Raw genomic sequence first — 12,100 nt, forward strand, 5'->3', positions numbered from 1 at the left:
CCAGATTTTTTGTTTGGTTCTCCACAGTTCAATGCTCAAGTTTCTGTTAAATATACGATATAACCTGTCTACAACATGGTGGCCACAGGCTGAAATGTATTCCCTACAAATGCGAGATCAAATTATATTTGTCTTACGTGGTAATGATGGTAAGAAGCCTAAGTAACCTATTACTAGTTAATATTTGCTTTGAAATGTGTTTTGGCTAGTGAATTAAATCGGTGTCAGAGGAAGTTCTGTAGAAACTTGATTTGTAAAAGTTCCCTTTAAAGATGTAGTTTGGCCGAAGCAGGTGATTTCCTGACACCTGGTTTGCAGGCAATGAGTGATATGAGTGTGGCACGAACCACTGCAGCAGCTACATGCCGTACTCACTTTTAGGGAAAGAAAAATGGAGAAGAGTTGAAATCTGTTTAAACTAGAGGGCTCAGGAGCATCTTTTATATAGAGTATATCCTATTGCTTCTCACGTTGGAGCTTGAGCAAAACATTGGGGAAAGGGGGCCGAAGGCCCAGCACCCCGGGAGAGGGCCGGGAAGCAGCCCGGGTGAGCAGAGCTGCTCCACAGGCAGGTGCGTAGGTCGCCCCCATCTCCCACCTCACAGTCCCGGGCCCGACTCCCCCCTGCCCAGGCTACGCCATCCTCCCGGGGAAGCCGCGGCCGCCATTTTCCCCCACCCCGCGGAGCAGCCACCGGCCGCTCCATCTCGCAGGCACCCCCTGAGCGCCCCCCGGCCATCGGAGGAGCCCCCTGAGCCGAACCCCGTCCCCGGCCAGCGGCAGCCGCCTCACAAGCGGCAACCACTCACCAAACCCGCCCGGCCTCGGCCCACCCCGCCTGAGGGGACACGCGCCCCGCCCCCCCGCCTCCGCGATTGGCTCTCCCGCGGCAGCTGGGAGCGGCATTCGGCTTCCCGCCCGCCAATCGGCTTCGCGCCATTTCCGGTCTCTCGGCTGGCCTGGCCCAATGGGAGGGAGGCGGTGGGCGGGACGCCTCATCCTCACCGAGGCAACGGGCGGGCGGGCCGTTCCGGGTGTGCGCGAGGCGGAACCGCGGCGGTGGCGGGTGAGTGCTCGGTGCCTGGTTCCGCCCTGCCCCGCCTCAGCCCGCCGATCCCCGCCACTTCCCGGCCTGCCCTCTCCCGCCTCCCCGTGCCCGCTTACTCCCCCCACCTCAGGGCTCCGGGATGGGGCGGGGGGCGGGGAGGGGGGACGGTAGGGCATAACGGCCGCGCCGCGAGGCGGCCGCGCGGGCTCCCGTGGGTGACGTCACCCCCGCCGCTGGGGCCCCACCCACCTCCCCGGGGGGCGGGGGCGACCCCGGGAGTTGCCATGGCGATGGCGGCCGTTGGCCTCCCTGAGGGGGGCCGGGCAGAGCCTCCTTCAGGCCTCGAACTGTCAAACCCCCAGGGCTCTTAGAACCGAACTCTTCCTGGCGGCCGCCCGGGAGACGGGGGCCTCGGTGTGTCCGCCCCTTCGTCCCGCTGCGGTACTGGATTCTGTGCAGGGAGCACTGGGCAGAGCTTTGGGCCTCGGGGGCAGCGCTGGGGGGCACCTCCCGGCTGGTAGGGTAGCGTCTATGGCAAGCATGCTGCAAGACCGGGTAACTCTTTCTATCCTGGGTGTGAGGCTCCGATTATTTACGTTTTTCTGAGTGCCCGTGTAGGATTTCAGCACTAGTTTTTCAGTGCAATAAGTGCTTTGGGCTACTGTGGTAAAATCATTACGATTCGTCTTCTTCAGGAGTCGAACTAGAGTATATTCTTCCATGTAGCTGTACAGATGAACTATGTAATGAGGAAGGATAAGATTGAAAGTGATGAATGCGTGAGAGCCAGGACAGAGAACAGGTAAATCATAGAAGAAGCGAGAAAGGGAAAGGTTGGGTCCAACGGCAGCTTAGCAAGTGGAAGCAGCAGGTTTCTGAGTGAAATTGGAAAGGATTCGTAGAACAGTTTGAGATGGGAGGGGTTTGACAAAATTGAGTTGATGTGAAGGAAGCGTTATGAACTGAGGTAAACTGAGATAGGTTGGCTGTACATTGGCTGGTAAAAATAAACACATCCTCAGACCTAAGTGTATGTAAAGGCCTAAACAGAGTCTTCAGTCTGGAGTTACTCTATGAGTTTAAGTGTCACTTGTATCTTCATTTTCAAAAGCAACTTAACTACTATTGTTATTACTTTCCTGAGCAGCACACTATTTTTTCAGTTTCTGCAAGAATATATGTTCCTTATCTGCTCCTCTATCGTCTTACTTAAGTCTTTGTCATGCGTCTTGCTGTAATGACACTCTGTGTGGTAATAAGATTCAGGAAAGCAGAGTTCATAGCAGACAGACTGTGTTTCAGCTTGTGACCTGGAGCTTTCTTAGTTATTATTAGCAAAAAAGAAGTAAAAGTAAAAAGACTTCAATTTTACCTCTGAAGTTTATGCAGGAGATCATTACAGTTAGATGTAGTCCATAAACGCTTTTTCTCTCTGTAGAGTCTGTATGTTGCAGTAGTGTTTCATTTTCTATAAATATATATATTTATAATTATAACAATAATAAGAAGTTAATATTTAATTTTAAAATATAAATCTAAAAACATATGAAGATACCTGTATATGTTTAGCATTGAAGAAAAAATGAGCGGAAATAAGTAACTTCCTAGAAAGCTGTGCTAATTTTCATTATTGAAAGGATGGTTGCGGTAAACCAGCAAGTTTATTCTGTGCCAGTGCTGAATCTTGCTAAACATCATTTGCATTGTTTTGGTTGTTTAAATAAAGTGGTATTTAATTACTGAAGTAAGCCATATAGCATTTGCAAAATCTGTGGTTTGAATCCTATGTATTAAACATCTCATTTTTTTCACTTCTATTCACTTTCTAGTATTCTTAGGTTACAAGTCGTCCTTTTCGAGGTGGTAGGAGTGACAGACATCATAGTGGAATATCTTAATATGTTACAGAGGTTTTCTCCATTCATGCTTTATATGCGTTTTCTCTTCCTGAATTAATTCAACATGTAGATTATCTCTGGTTTTAATTTTACCTGCTGAACTAGAGAAACAGTATTGTGTCAGGATTAACATGTATTAGGCCGTGGGTAAGAGGAACAGCAAATACACCAAATTTGTTTTCTGACTCCTGAAAAATATGTTGTTCTGTACTTTAACTTGGGAGCTTTTTTGTTTCCTATACTAGAAAACACTGACAATTTTCCCATTAACTTTCTATAAACATTCTATAAACACTTCAGGGTTAAGATCAAAGCCAAATAGGGTTACTAAATTATTTGAGATCAACTTAAGCATGTTATGGTTCACTAATAATCTTGGTAGTGATCCTTACACTTATGTAGGCAAGCTTTCTTTCGTTGCTTTAGGCTTATTTGCCATTTTTTTAGAAATACTTTGTCATAAAAAAGCTAATTTCTTTTTTTTCTTTCCCCCTTGCAAATTAATGGAGAATAATAAGGGTAAGGGATGAAAAGGTATGTAAGAGTAGGAGTTCATTATAGGATCTTAAACAGCTATTTCCTGCAAAGAAAGGAAAAGGTATGGCATCTTTAAATGTTACTCATGTGCTACGATTCTCTGGAGCACATGTTCATAACTTATATGACTGTTGAACTTGTGTTCAGGCAGGGTTTCTATACCCCCTACATAAAACGTAGACACAAAATCACACAGGCAGATGCCAGTACGTGATTTGAGGACAGGAGATTCTGCCATGCAAAAATATATAGCACCTTCCAGCTTTTGCCAGCATGGCTACGGTGCTGCTTAGGACTTTCCACACAAGCAGGGAATGACACTTTCAAGAAGGAAAGATTGTGGCTGTGGAGCACCATCACATTAAAAAGTAGTTAGGCATGAGGTATAATGGGTGGAGAAGTAAGTTGTACTGTTGAATAAAAGGAGACCATGGAAAGCAGCTTCCTCTCATTCATGAGCAATCTTTAGAATAACTATTCCCTGCAATGTCTGAAAGATTATTAGGATCAAGTTAAGTCGTAATGAAAAGGCTGATTTCAACTTGCAACATGGACTTTGATTATTTTACTTCTCATTAATACTGTTAGCTAGGGAAGAGGAAGAACTTAGAAGCCTTTCTTTCAAGAGGCATGCTCTCCTTGTTCCAAACCTCTTTTCCAGAAGTTCTTTCTGAAGTCATTTGTATGAAATTTGTCTTTTGAAATCACTATCTATCTAATGTATGTATGTGATTTGGTTTTAGGATGATTCCTCTCCAGAGTTTATTTTTGAATGGAAGGATGCTCTTTTCCAGTAGAAGATGGTGATCCTAATGTATGATCATGGAGAAGGGGATAAGTTCAGTAGAAGTGTTACCTTCCAAATCGTCTCAGGTTACAGCTGTAAAAGTGGTGGTCAAAGAGCCCGAAACAAAGCAAACCCAAAGAGGGAAACGAGTGGGATTTGTGCTTGTCCATGCAGGTAAGATGCAGAAGCACAACAGCTGGAATGGAAATAGTGCATATGCAAACTAAATAACAACTAAAATTTCATACTGAACTATTATGTTAATGAAGTGACATTAAGTTTGGATGTAAATCTGGCAGTGGAGAGTTTGACTGGAAGTTGGATCTTGGAAACTGTTAATCAAAATGTAAGTTTTTGGATGTTCTGAATCGTGTGGGGTTTTTTTTCTCCTCGACAAAGAAAACCCCAAACAAGAACCCTAAATTTAAATGGTTGTAAGATGTCAAATTCTTTAATTACCTGCTAAGCTTGGGAAATCTACAAAATGTGAGAGATCTTTGAAGCTATTTCCTTACCCTACAGAAAGATCAAACATAGCTGTTTCATTACTGATGGTTTCTTGTCTAGCTTGTCTGTAAGGACTGTCTAGTTAAGACTTTTTGAAACCTCTTTAGGCAGTTTGTTGCAGAACTTCACTTTTTTTATCCTTTTTGACAGTTTTCCTTCAAGTCTATATTTTTATATTGTTCATATTTAAGTGATTACTATTGATTTTTTCCAGGTGTAATGAAGAGGTCATCTACTCAAATGTAATACAAAAATGATGTGTCTTGTTCATAAAGTCTTTTCTAATAAGCTCTTCTTAAATACTGTTAATCTTGAAAATAATAGTGATGCTTATATCTGGCCATACATTTGTTTTTAGCATGTATGTGATGACATGAGGTGAAATTGAGCAAAGTAGCCTGGTGACACCTAAAATATTTGAAAAACCAACATGCTACTTGGTTTATAAAATCCTGAAGGTAAAAAAACCCCAAAGCCTCAAAGAACTTATTCTGGGTTGATATTTGACAACCCTAGTCTTCTGTTTTAAGAGCAAATAGAATTGTTCAACATGTTGTCCTTTACTGGGTTACTTTACTCTGTTTAAAATTCTTTTTTCTTTCACTTGCAGTGTTAAAACTTAATTTATTAGGATTTGTCAAAGCTAACTTTTCTAGAGGTGAGGAAAGGGAAGGTGAGATAAATACAAGCACATTTTTCAAGTTCAGAAAATAGGCAAATGGAAGAAGCTAGAATGTAAATATCAGTGTGCTATTTTTCTGATGCTGTATTTGGTTGAATAGTGGGCACTGATAAAATAGGGGGCAATGGCTGAAAAACAGGGCAAAATGGTTAGGTGGAGCAGGATAGACATAAAGACTGAAAATGAGAAAAAGATGAAAAAAAATGTACGATCTTTATTGCCAGGAACTCTCCTGGTTCTAAAACAGGAGTAATGAGCTCCAAAAACGTAGCATAAACAGGAGAAGATGAATGGTAATTGCAAACTTGCGAATCGGTGGTAAGAGGAAAATTGGAGTTTGATTTAAATCCAAGGCTGTTGCCCAATAATGGGCAATACATAAAAAGCCATGCTGAAAATCCTCCCAGAATGAGGAAAACTGGAATCTCTTGCAGAGTGTTTATACAAAGAGATTGTATGATGTTAAGATTTTTACCTGTATGCTTCTGCATGTATGCTCTATATCCTATATTTTGCTGAGTGTATTTGAATCAATGTTGGAATGCATAATATTGTCAGTCATTGATATCAAGAATGAAATGCCACTGTAATCTAGAATAAGGAAGGCTGTATCTGTCTGTATCTTAGTCCTTTGTGCGAACTATAGTATGTAGTTTGACAGTTAGTATAATCTCTCTTCCTTTTGCCTTGATTGTAGGTGCAGGTTATCATTCTGAATCCAAAGCTAAAGAATACAAGCATGTGTGCAAAAGAGCCTGTCAGAAGGTATGTCTTACCAGATCCCCAGGCTTGTACTGGTACAGAAGAAATATAGTGTTATCCCTTCAGTATGAATGGGCATATCTGGGTTTAGCTACCCAGGCTGTATGCATTTCTAGAGCTAAAATGGAGCAGCAACAGTTAACATGATACAGAGTCAATGGAGTGCATGGCCATGAGGTGCAGCAACGTTCTCATCAGCGCTGGCAAATAGCAGACACCAAAGGAAGAGCAGGGGAACAGGAGATGGTCACAGTTGTACCTACGTGGTATTCCTACGGCTTCCTGCATGCTGCCGAGGCTCTGGGGTTTCTGGAGCTAAATATGGTGTCTGGATTTTTCTTTCATCAATGTCCATTCTCTTTGGATTTGTTTAAACTCTAGCATCCAGATTGCTGTGAATACAGGGATTTCTAGAATTCTTTTCTTCTTGATAGCTCTTAACTTCTTAATAGGAGGGGAGGTAGAAACAGGAAAAACAAAACAAAAAATCAAAACCCTCTTCCCAAAGCTGGAAAGGGAGAAATGGCAAGACTTTTATTTCCATTTAAATTAATTTTTCTCTTTATCTCCTCCAAGAACTTAGCTCTGGAACTGGCAAGTCCTGTCTACTAAGTGTTGAATGAGAAGCTGGAAGACTTCTCTCCAGAATTTCTAATGCCTTTTGCTTTCTCCAGGGAGAAGGATCTGGGGAGCTTGGCAGGCTTTTTAGAAGAGTCTCAGAGTTGGGCCTCTGATAATTATCACTTAATTTTACAGTTACGTTATGTTGCTCAATCCTAATACCGATTTAATTTTGTAATGAGAAGCCTCAAAAATCATCCAAACTTAACACTAACTTCATTAAAGTTGAGCATTAGCCCTGATGGTATTAATTTTCCAGCTAGTTATGTGTGAAAAAAGGTTGTTCGCTGATGAATTTAAGTCTAATTTGAGGTTCTTTAAGCTAGGTAGCCAACATAAATAACTTGTACGAACAACAAACAGTTGCAGGTTTGTCTTGCAACTGAAGATGCAGCTATAGTCATTTTCTGGGGTTCCCTGCGAGAACCTGACTGTAAGGTCTTGTCCAGTATCAATCTAAGAAATAATATTAGACTCTAGAAGTTCATTTTTTGTGTGTGTATATAATTTGAAGATAACGTTGTCTAGGTTTATTTGGTTTTGCCTGTTGGCTTTTAAATGAGCTTACTTGTAGATTCTATTCAATTTCGTGACAATTGCCATATATGGTACTAGGGGTTTTTATTGAATCTTGGAAGAAAAATTAGAAACTTCTTGACTGAAACGTTAAGTGTTTGAGGACACTTGGGGTATAAGAATTTATTTTGCTATAAATTTGACTCTGTGGGAATCTGCTACTAAATGCAGCGTCCCAATGTCTGAGTAGTAAAATCATGCCTTCAGATCTGCCCTCGCATGGTGCATGCTGACTGTTTCCAGTGCCTCTTTTTATGTCCTCTTACATTTTAAACTAATTTGGTGAAGAGTTTGTTTTCTGTAGGACTAGGAAAATGTAGGGCTCAGTTGTAGAATATTAGAATTTCCTCATCATCAATTAAACATTCTGTTTTACAGGCAATTGAAAAGCTACAGGCTGGTGCTCTTGCAACAGATGCAGTGACTGCAGCACTTATAGAATTAGAGGTACGAATTTCTGACTAGTAGTAATTACATCTCTCAAGCACATTGCTGGATTTTTCTGTGGGAAGGTATAGATTCGACTTGCAAATCTACTGAGGTTTCCATTTTTGTGTCTTATATTTAGTTACCTGTGCAGACATAGACATGTAAGCTATGCTAATTTTATCTTTTGCTTTTCCACTGTATTTTGGAGTAAATTTATTTAAAGACTTGCTAAAAATGCAAGCTGAATAAAAGTTGCCTAGTTGGTGCAATTGTGGTTGTCACCTTAGGTATACCTTATCAGATAGTCTTTAACCTTCAAGAATAGATAGAGTCATTAAAGACTTATTGAACACTTTGTAGGGAACATTATTTATGACTTATGGAGCTACAGGCAGACTGCACTGGCTCTGCTTTTAAGATGGGGGAAAAAATCCTGCTACTGGTCGCTTATGTTAACTAGAAATTCTAGAATAAGTCCTCATTCCTTTTGTTTGCATTAATATCTCACACTGAGTTATGTTTTATTTCTTGAAATAACAATCCAAAGAATTTAGATGTAGTTAATTAGTCCTATTAATACTCTCCTGTACTAATTAAATTGAGATAACTGTCTCTGAGTATGCTTTCTTGAGTTGTGTTGTTCATGCCTTTTTTAGTTCTTTGGGATAATTCTATAAAAGTGAGATCATTCTACAAAAGTGATCGCATAAATTTAAGGCTGTTTGTCTCTCCATCCAGTTAAAGTACTATAGGAAAATGGAGTGGGAATTCTAAGTTATTATTTGTCCCACAACATACTTTTGCTAAGTGCTTAAATTAATGCAGTTCCCAAAGGCGCTTTTTCTTACATTTTTTTACTTTGTTTCTGTGTCATCTCTGGTAGGATGAGATACTAGAAGCAGGCTGTTCAGAGAAATGTAATTTAAGTGTAAGATAATGCTTTGTTTTCCTGATTTTTATGACAAACTGTGTAGAAGAATAGGACAAGCAATGCTTTTATTTCAAAATGGTACTTGTTAATTAAGGTAGAAAGTCTTGATAATCACAAGGAGATGAGCAGCTGTGTCTGAGGTTTTTGGAAAAGTGTCTTTGGAGTGGTGAAATTTTTACAGCATTTGACTTTAGTGGAGGGTCCCTATGAAATAACGTAGAAGAGTGTAAAGCTAAGAGAATGTCTGGGATATAAATGAGGCAGTTCGGTTATTGTCCCAGATCCACTAATCCCTCATGGCAGTAATGACTGAAACAGGTATTCCTCTTCTCCTGTAAGGAATAATTGCTTCTTCCTCTCCAACTTTAATAGTGAAGAAGGAAGGCAAGGTAAGCATTGTGCTGTAAAAATAATTTCCTGGGTTTGGAATTTATGGTAGTATTCAGAGAGGATTAGCAGTGGATTTGCTTACACATACGTTGGGAAAGTGTTAATTAACATACTTGATAGGGGTAGTGTAAGGCAGGAGGTACATTAATATGTGTTAGACATGCTGACTAGGAACCAAGACTTTGGTCATACTTTTAACTTGGCAAGCTTCCTGGCTTTAAACAGTACTTTCAGGCCTCACTGAAGTGTTCAAATATGCTTTCATGTGTTATCTTACCTTTTGTTTCCACCTAGCTATATTCTAATGTGTATCTCTCTAATGGAAGTATGTATAATGCACTTCCATAAACTAACTGAGGCTGCTGTTATTCCACAAGATTGTTTAGTGTGTCAATTCCCTCCTCAGTGGAAAAAAAAATAAAAATCTACTTCATGTTGTGACTTTATCATGTTTCTGAGCTACACAGAAGAAAACATATTTTAAGAAGCTTAACAGCTATGTATCTCTTGGCAGCTATGCCTGGGGTAAATATTTTCACTGTTTTTGGCATCCCCAAGAGACTTTTCTTTTACTTTAGTAGATTTAAATACTCTGAAGTGACATCTGTGTAATAAGTTATGGCTTTAAGATGAAATTAAAACCTTTTTATGAGATTACTCCAATCAGCAACCTTTTTTTTCTCATCTGTCTTGGTGATGCGTGCCATCATTACACTTTTTGGTTTTATAATTGTCTTGGGTAGTATTTTTATGTGTGCTGTTGCGCAAACTCTATATTTTTTCCTTTTTGCTGTTTTTAAGATTAAATATTATTTTGTTCAGTTTATTTTGCTGTCATTAATTATTTGCTTCCATTTATTCATTAAGTGATTTATATAACCTCTGAATTGCGGATTGTTCTTTCTGCTACTGGGATAAAGAATATTAGGTTTACGATTTGGGCTTTTTTTAAATTTAAGTATGTAGCTATTCAGTTACATTGAGGAAAAATCAAAGTGTGTTCAAAACAGAAAATGGTGTGTTTTGCAGTGGCAGTTTTTTGGATCTGCTATGAGAAATTCCAAAGTGTTAGACTGTCAGCTTTCAAAATGTTGAAAGATTTGTATCTACTCATATCTCATTCTGAACACCACCTCCAGACATCTCTGTCATTTCTGGAGCTGCATCTTCTGTTTTAATTCTGATGTTTGTCTTATTGCTCTATGGAAAACAGAAACTGCATGTGACAAGTCAACAAAGCAAACAGAACGTTTTTTCTCATCAATTGCAAAATTTTATTGGTAAAAATATAGGTTTGTGTGTTGACTGTCTCTCTAATAAGCTATCACTACCCTTTTTGTTTATGCAGGAAAAAATAGGGACTTTTTGTTAACTACTTTCTTATTTTTAGTTGGCAAATACATAGCAAAAATCTGTATGAAAACAATGGTTGTTTACGTGTGTCACTGTAATACAGATTAAGATACAGAACAACAAAAGTTTGTATAATGTGGCAACAGGTTCCATTGTGGAGTACTGTCTGTAACTTTTTGATATTTTGGGTACTGTAGAACACCTTGTTGTGAATTTATCTGAAATATTTAATCACTTTTACAGTTCTCTAGGATTTTCAGTGCTGTATTCCAAAAAATCTGTAGTTTTTGCAAGGCACAAATATCTTTTCGTGGAAGTGTCACAAAAGATGAATTTTCTTCCTCAGTTCCGCTCAATTACACAACTCCTATTACACAGAATTTTAGCTAATCCAAGAGGCATCACTTCAAAGACTTGTTGAGGCGCAAGACTTGCTCTTGATCTTTTATGAGCAAACTGACAGTTTGCTTGTGGTATGCTGTCTGTTTTTTGTTTTATTTTTGCAGGCTCTAAATGGAGAAAGAGCAGCCTTTTTTTGTTGGACTATATGAATCTCAAGTGAATGACTGTTCTGTGATTAAGATAGTAGTGCTAATAGTTAACTAGAGAAAAGGTAGATTTCTTTTGCAAAGTAACAAGCAGCTGACCCAGAATCCTGTTAAAATAACCGTGCTGGTCTTCATAAGCATCAGCTGTATTTGCTAAGTTGATTAAAGGCAGTTACTTTTTCCAGTTTGTGAACTCTGTCATTGCAGAGGAACAAATGAACATACTGCCTCTTTCAGCTTTTGGTAACAAAATGAGTCTGGACAAGGTGCTTCGTCAGGCTTATCATTTACACTGGGTGCTTCTACATAGACATTATCGCAGTAGCATTTCTTTTTGCACTCTTACTGTCAGCCACCATATGAAGTCTGAGTTTCTCTTGAAACACAAAGGGATTTGGGCAGCTTTTTTTGGGAGAGGAGGAGGTCCCCCTCTATGCATCCCCCTTAAAACTTGCAGCTTTCAACAAAACTACATGCTGATTACATTTGTGGCTGGCTGTGAGAACAATGTGCAATTTCAAGCTTTTCTCTGAGTATAGAGCACTTCAGAAAGTCTACTCTTCAGGTAGAGACAAGACTTGGAGACAAGAACATAAGTTTCTTGTGAAAAATGCTGAAGATTTCAAACTTTTTCTAAGTTTAGTCTAAGTTTATTAATGCTGTGTGTAGATCACTTGTTTCTTTAATCTGACTTTAGTAGAATGTTCTTTATGAACATCATTTAAATTGGAAATTTATATGATTGGTGGGGAAGCAGGTATCACATTTCGAGTTTCAATATCCTTGCAACTGAAATTGCTCCATTTACTTTGTCTACGTTTCTCTTTGTTGTTGTTGTGGATCAATGCAAAGAATATTTTGAGCTTGTTAGAATACTCAAGCAGTGGGTTTGTGTGGCTGTCAGCAAAATTATGCATTGAAAGAACGTGTTTCTTGTTGAATTGTTTTTTGGTTTTGTCTGTTTATTAATTTTATAGTAACTAAGTTTTTTGAAAAAAACAACTTAGTCCCAGGGACTTCTCTTTAAAGAA

The 12,100-nt window shown here is 39.5% G+C and overlaps 1 protein-coding gene across 1 annotated transcript in view; it reads left to right on the top strand.

Moving 5' to 3' along the window:
* Positions 1 to 1,753: 1,753 nt before the first annotated feature.
* The window catches only part of TASP1 (taspase 1), an 84,968-nt gene continuing 74,621 nt past the window's right edge, over positions 1,754 to 12,100 (top strand). The window contains 4 exon segments of the mRNA XM_074578445.1: positions 1,754 to 1,850; positions 4,227 to 4,444; positions 6,157 to 6,224; positions 7,797 to 7,865. Coding sequence (XP_074434546.1) covers positions 4,300 to 4,444; positions 6,157 to 6,224; positions 7,797 to 7,865 — 282 coding nt within the window. The 5' untranslated portion in view covers positions 1,754 to 1,850; positions 4,227 to 4,299.

This window comes from Larus michahellis, chromosome 3 (assembly GCF_964199755.1).
Source record: "Larus michahellis chromosome 3, bLarMic1.1, whole genome shotgun sequence".
NCBI lineage: Eukaryota > Metazoa > Chordata > Aves > Charadriiformes > Laridae > Larus > Larus michahellis.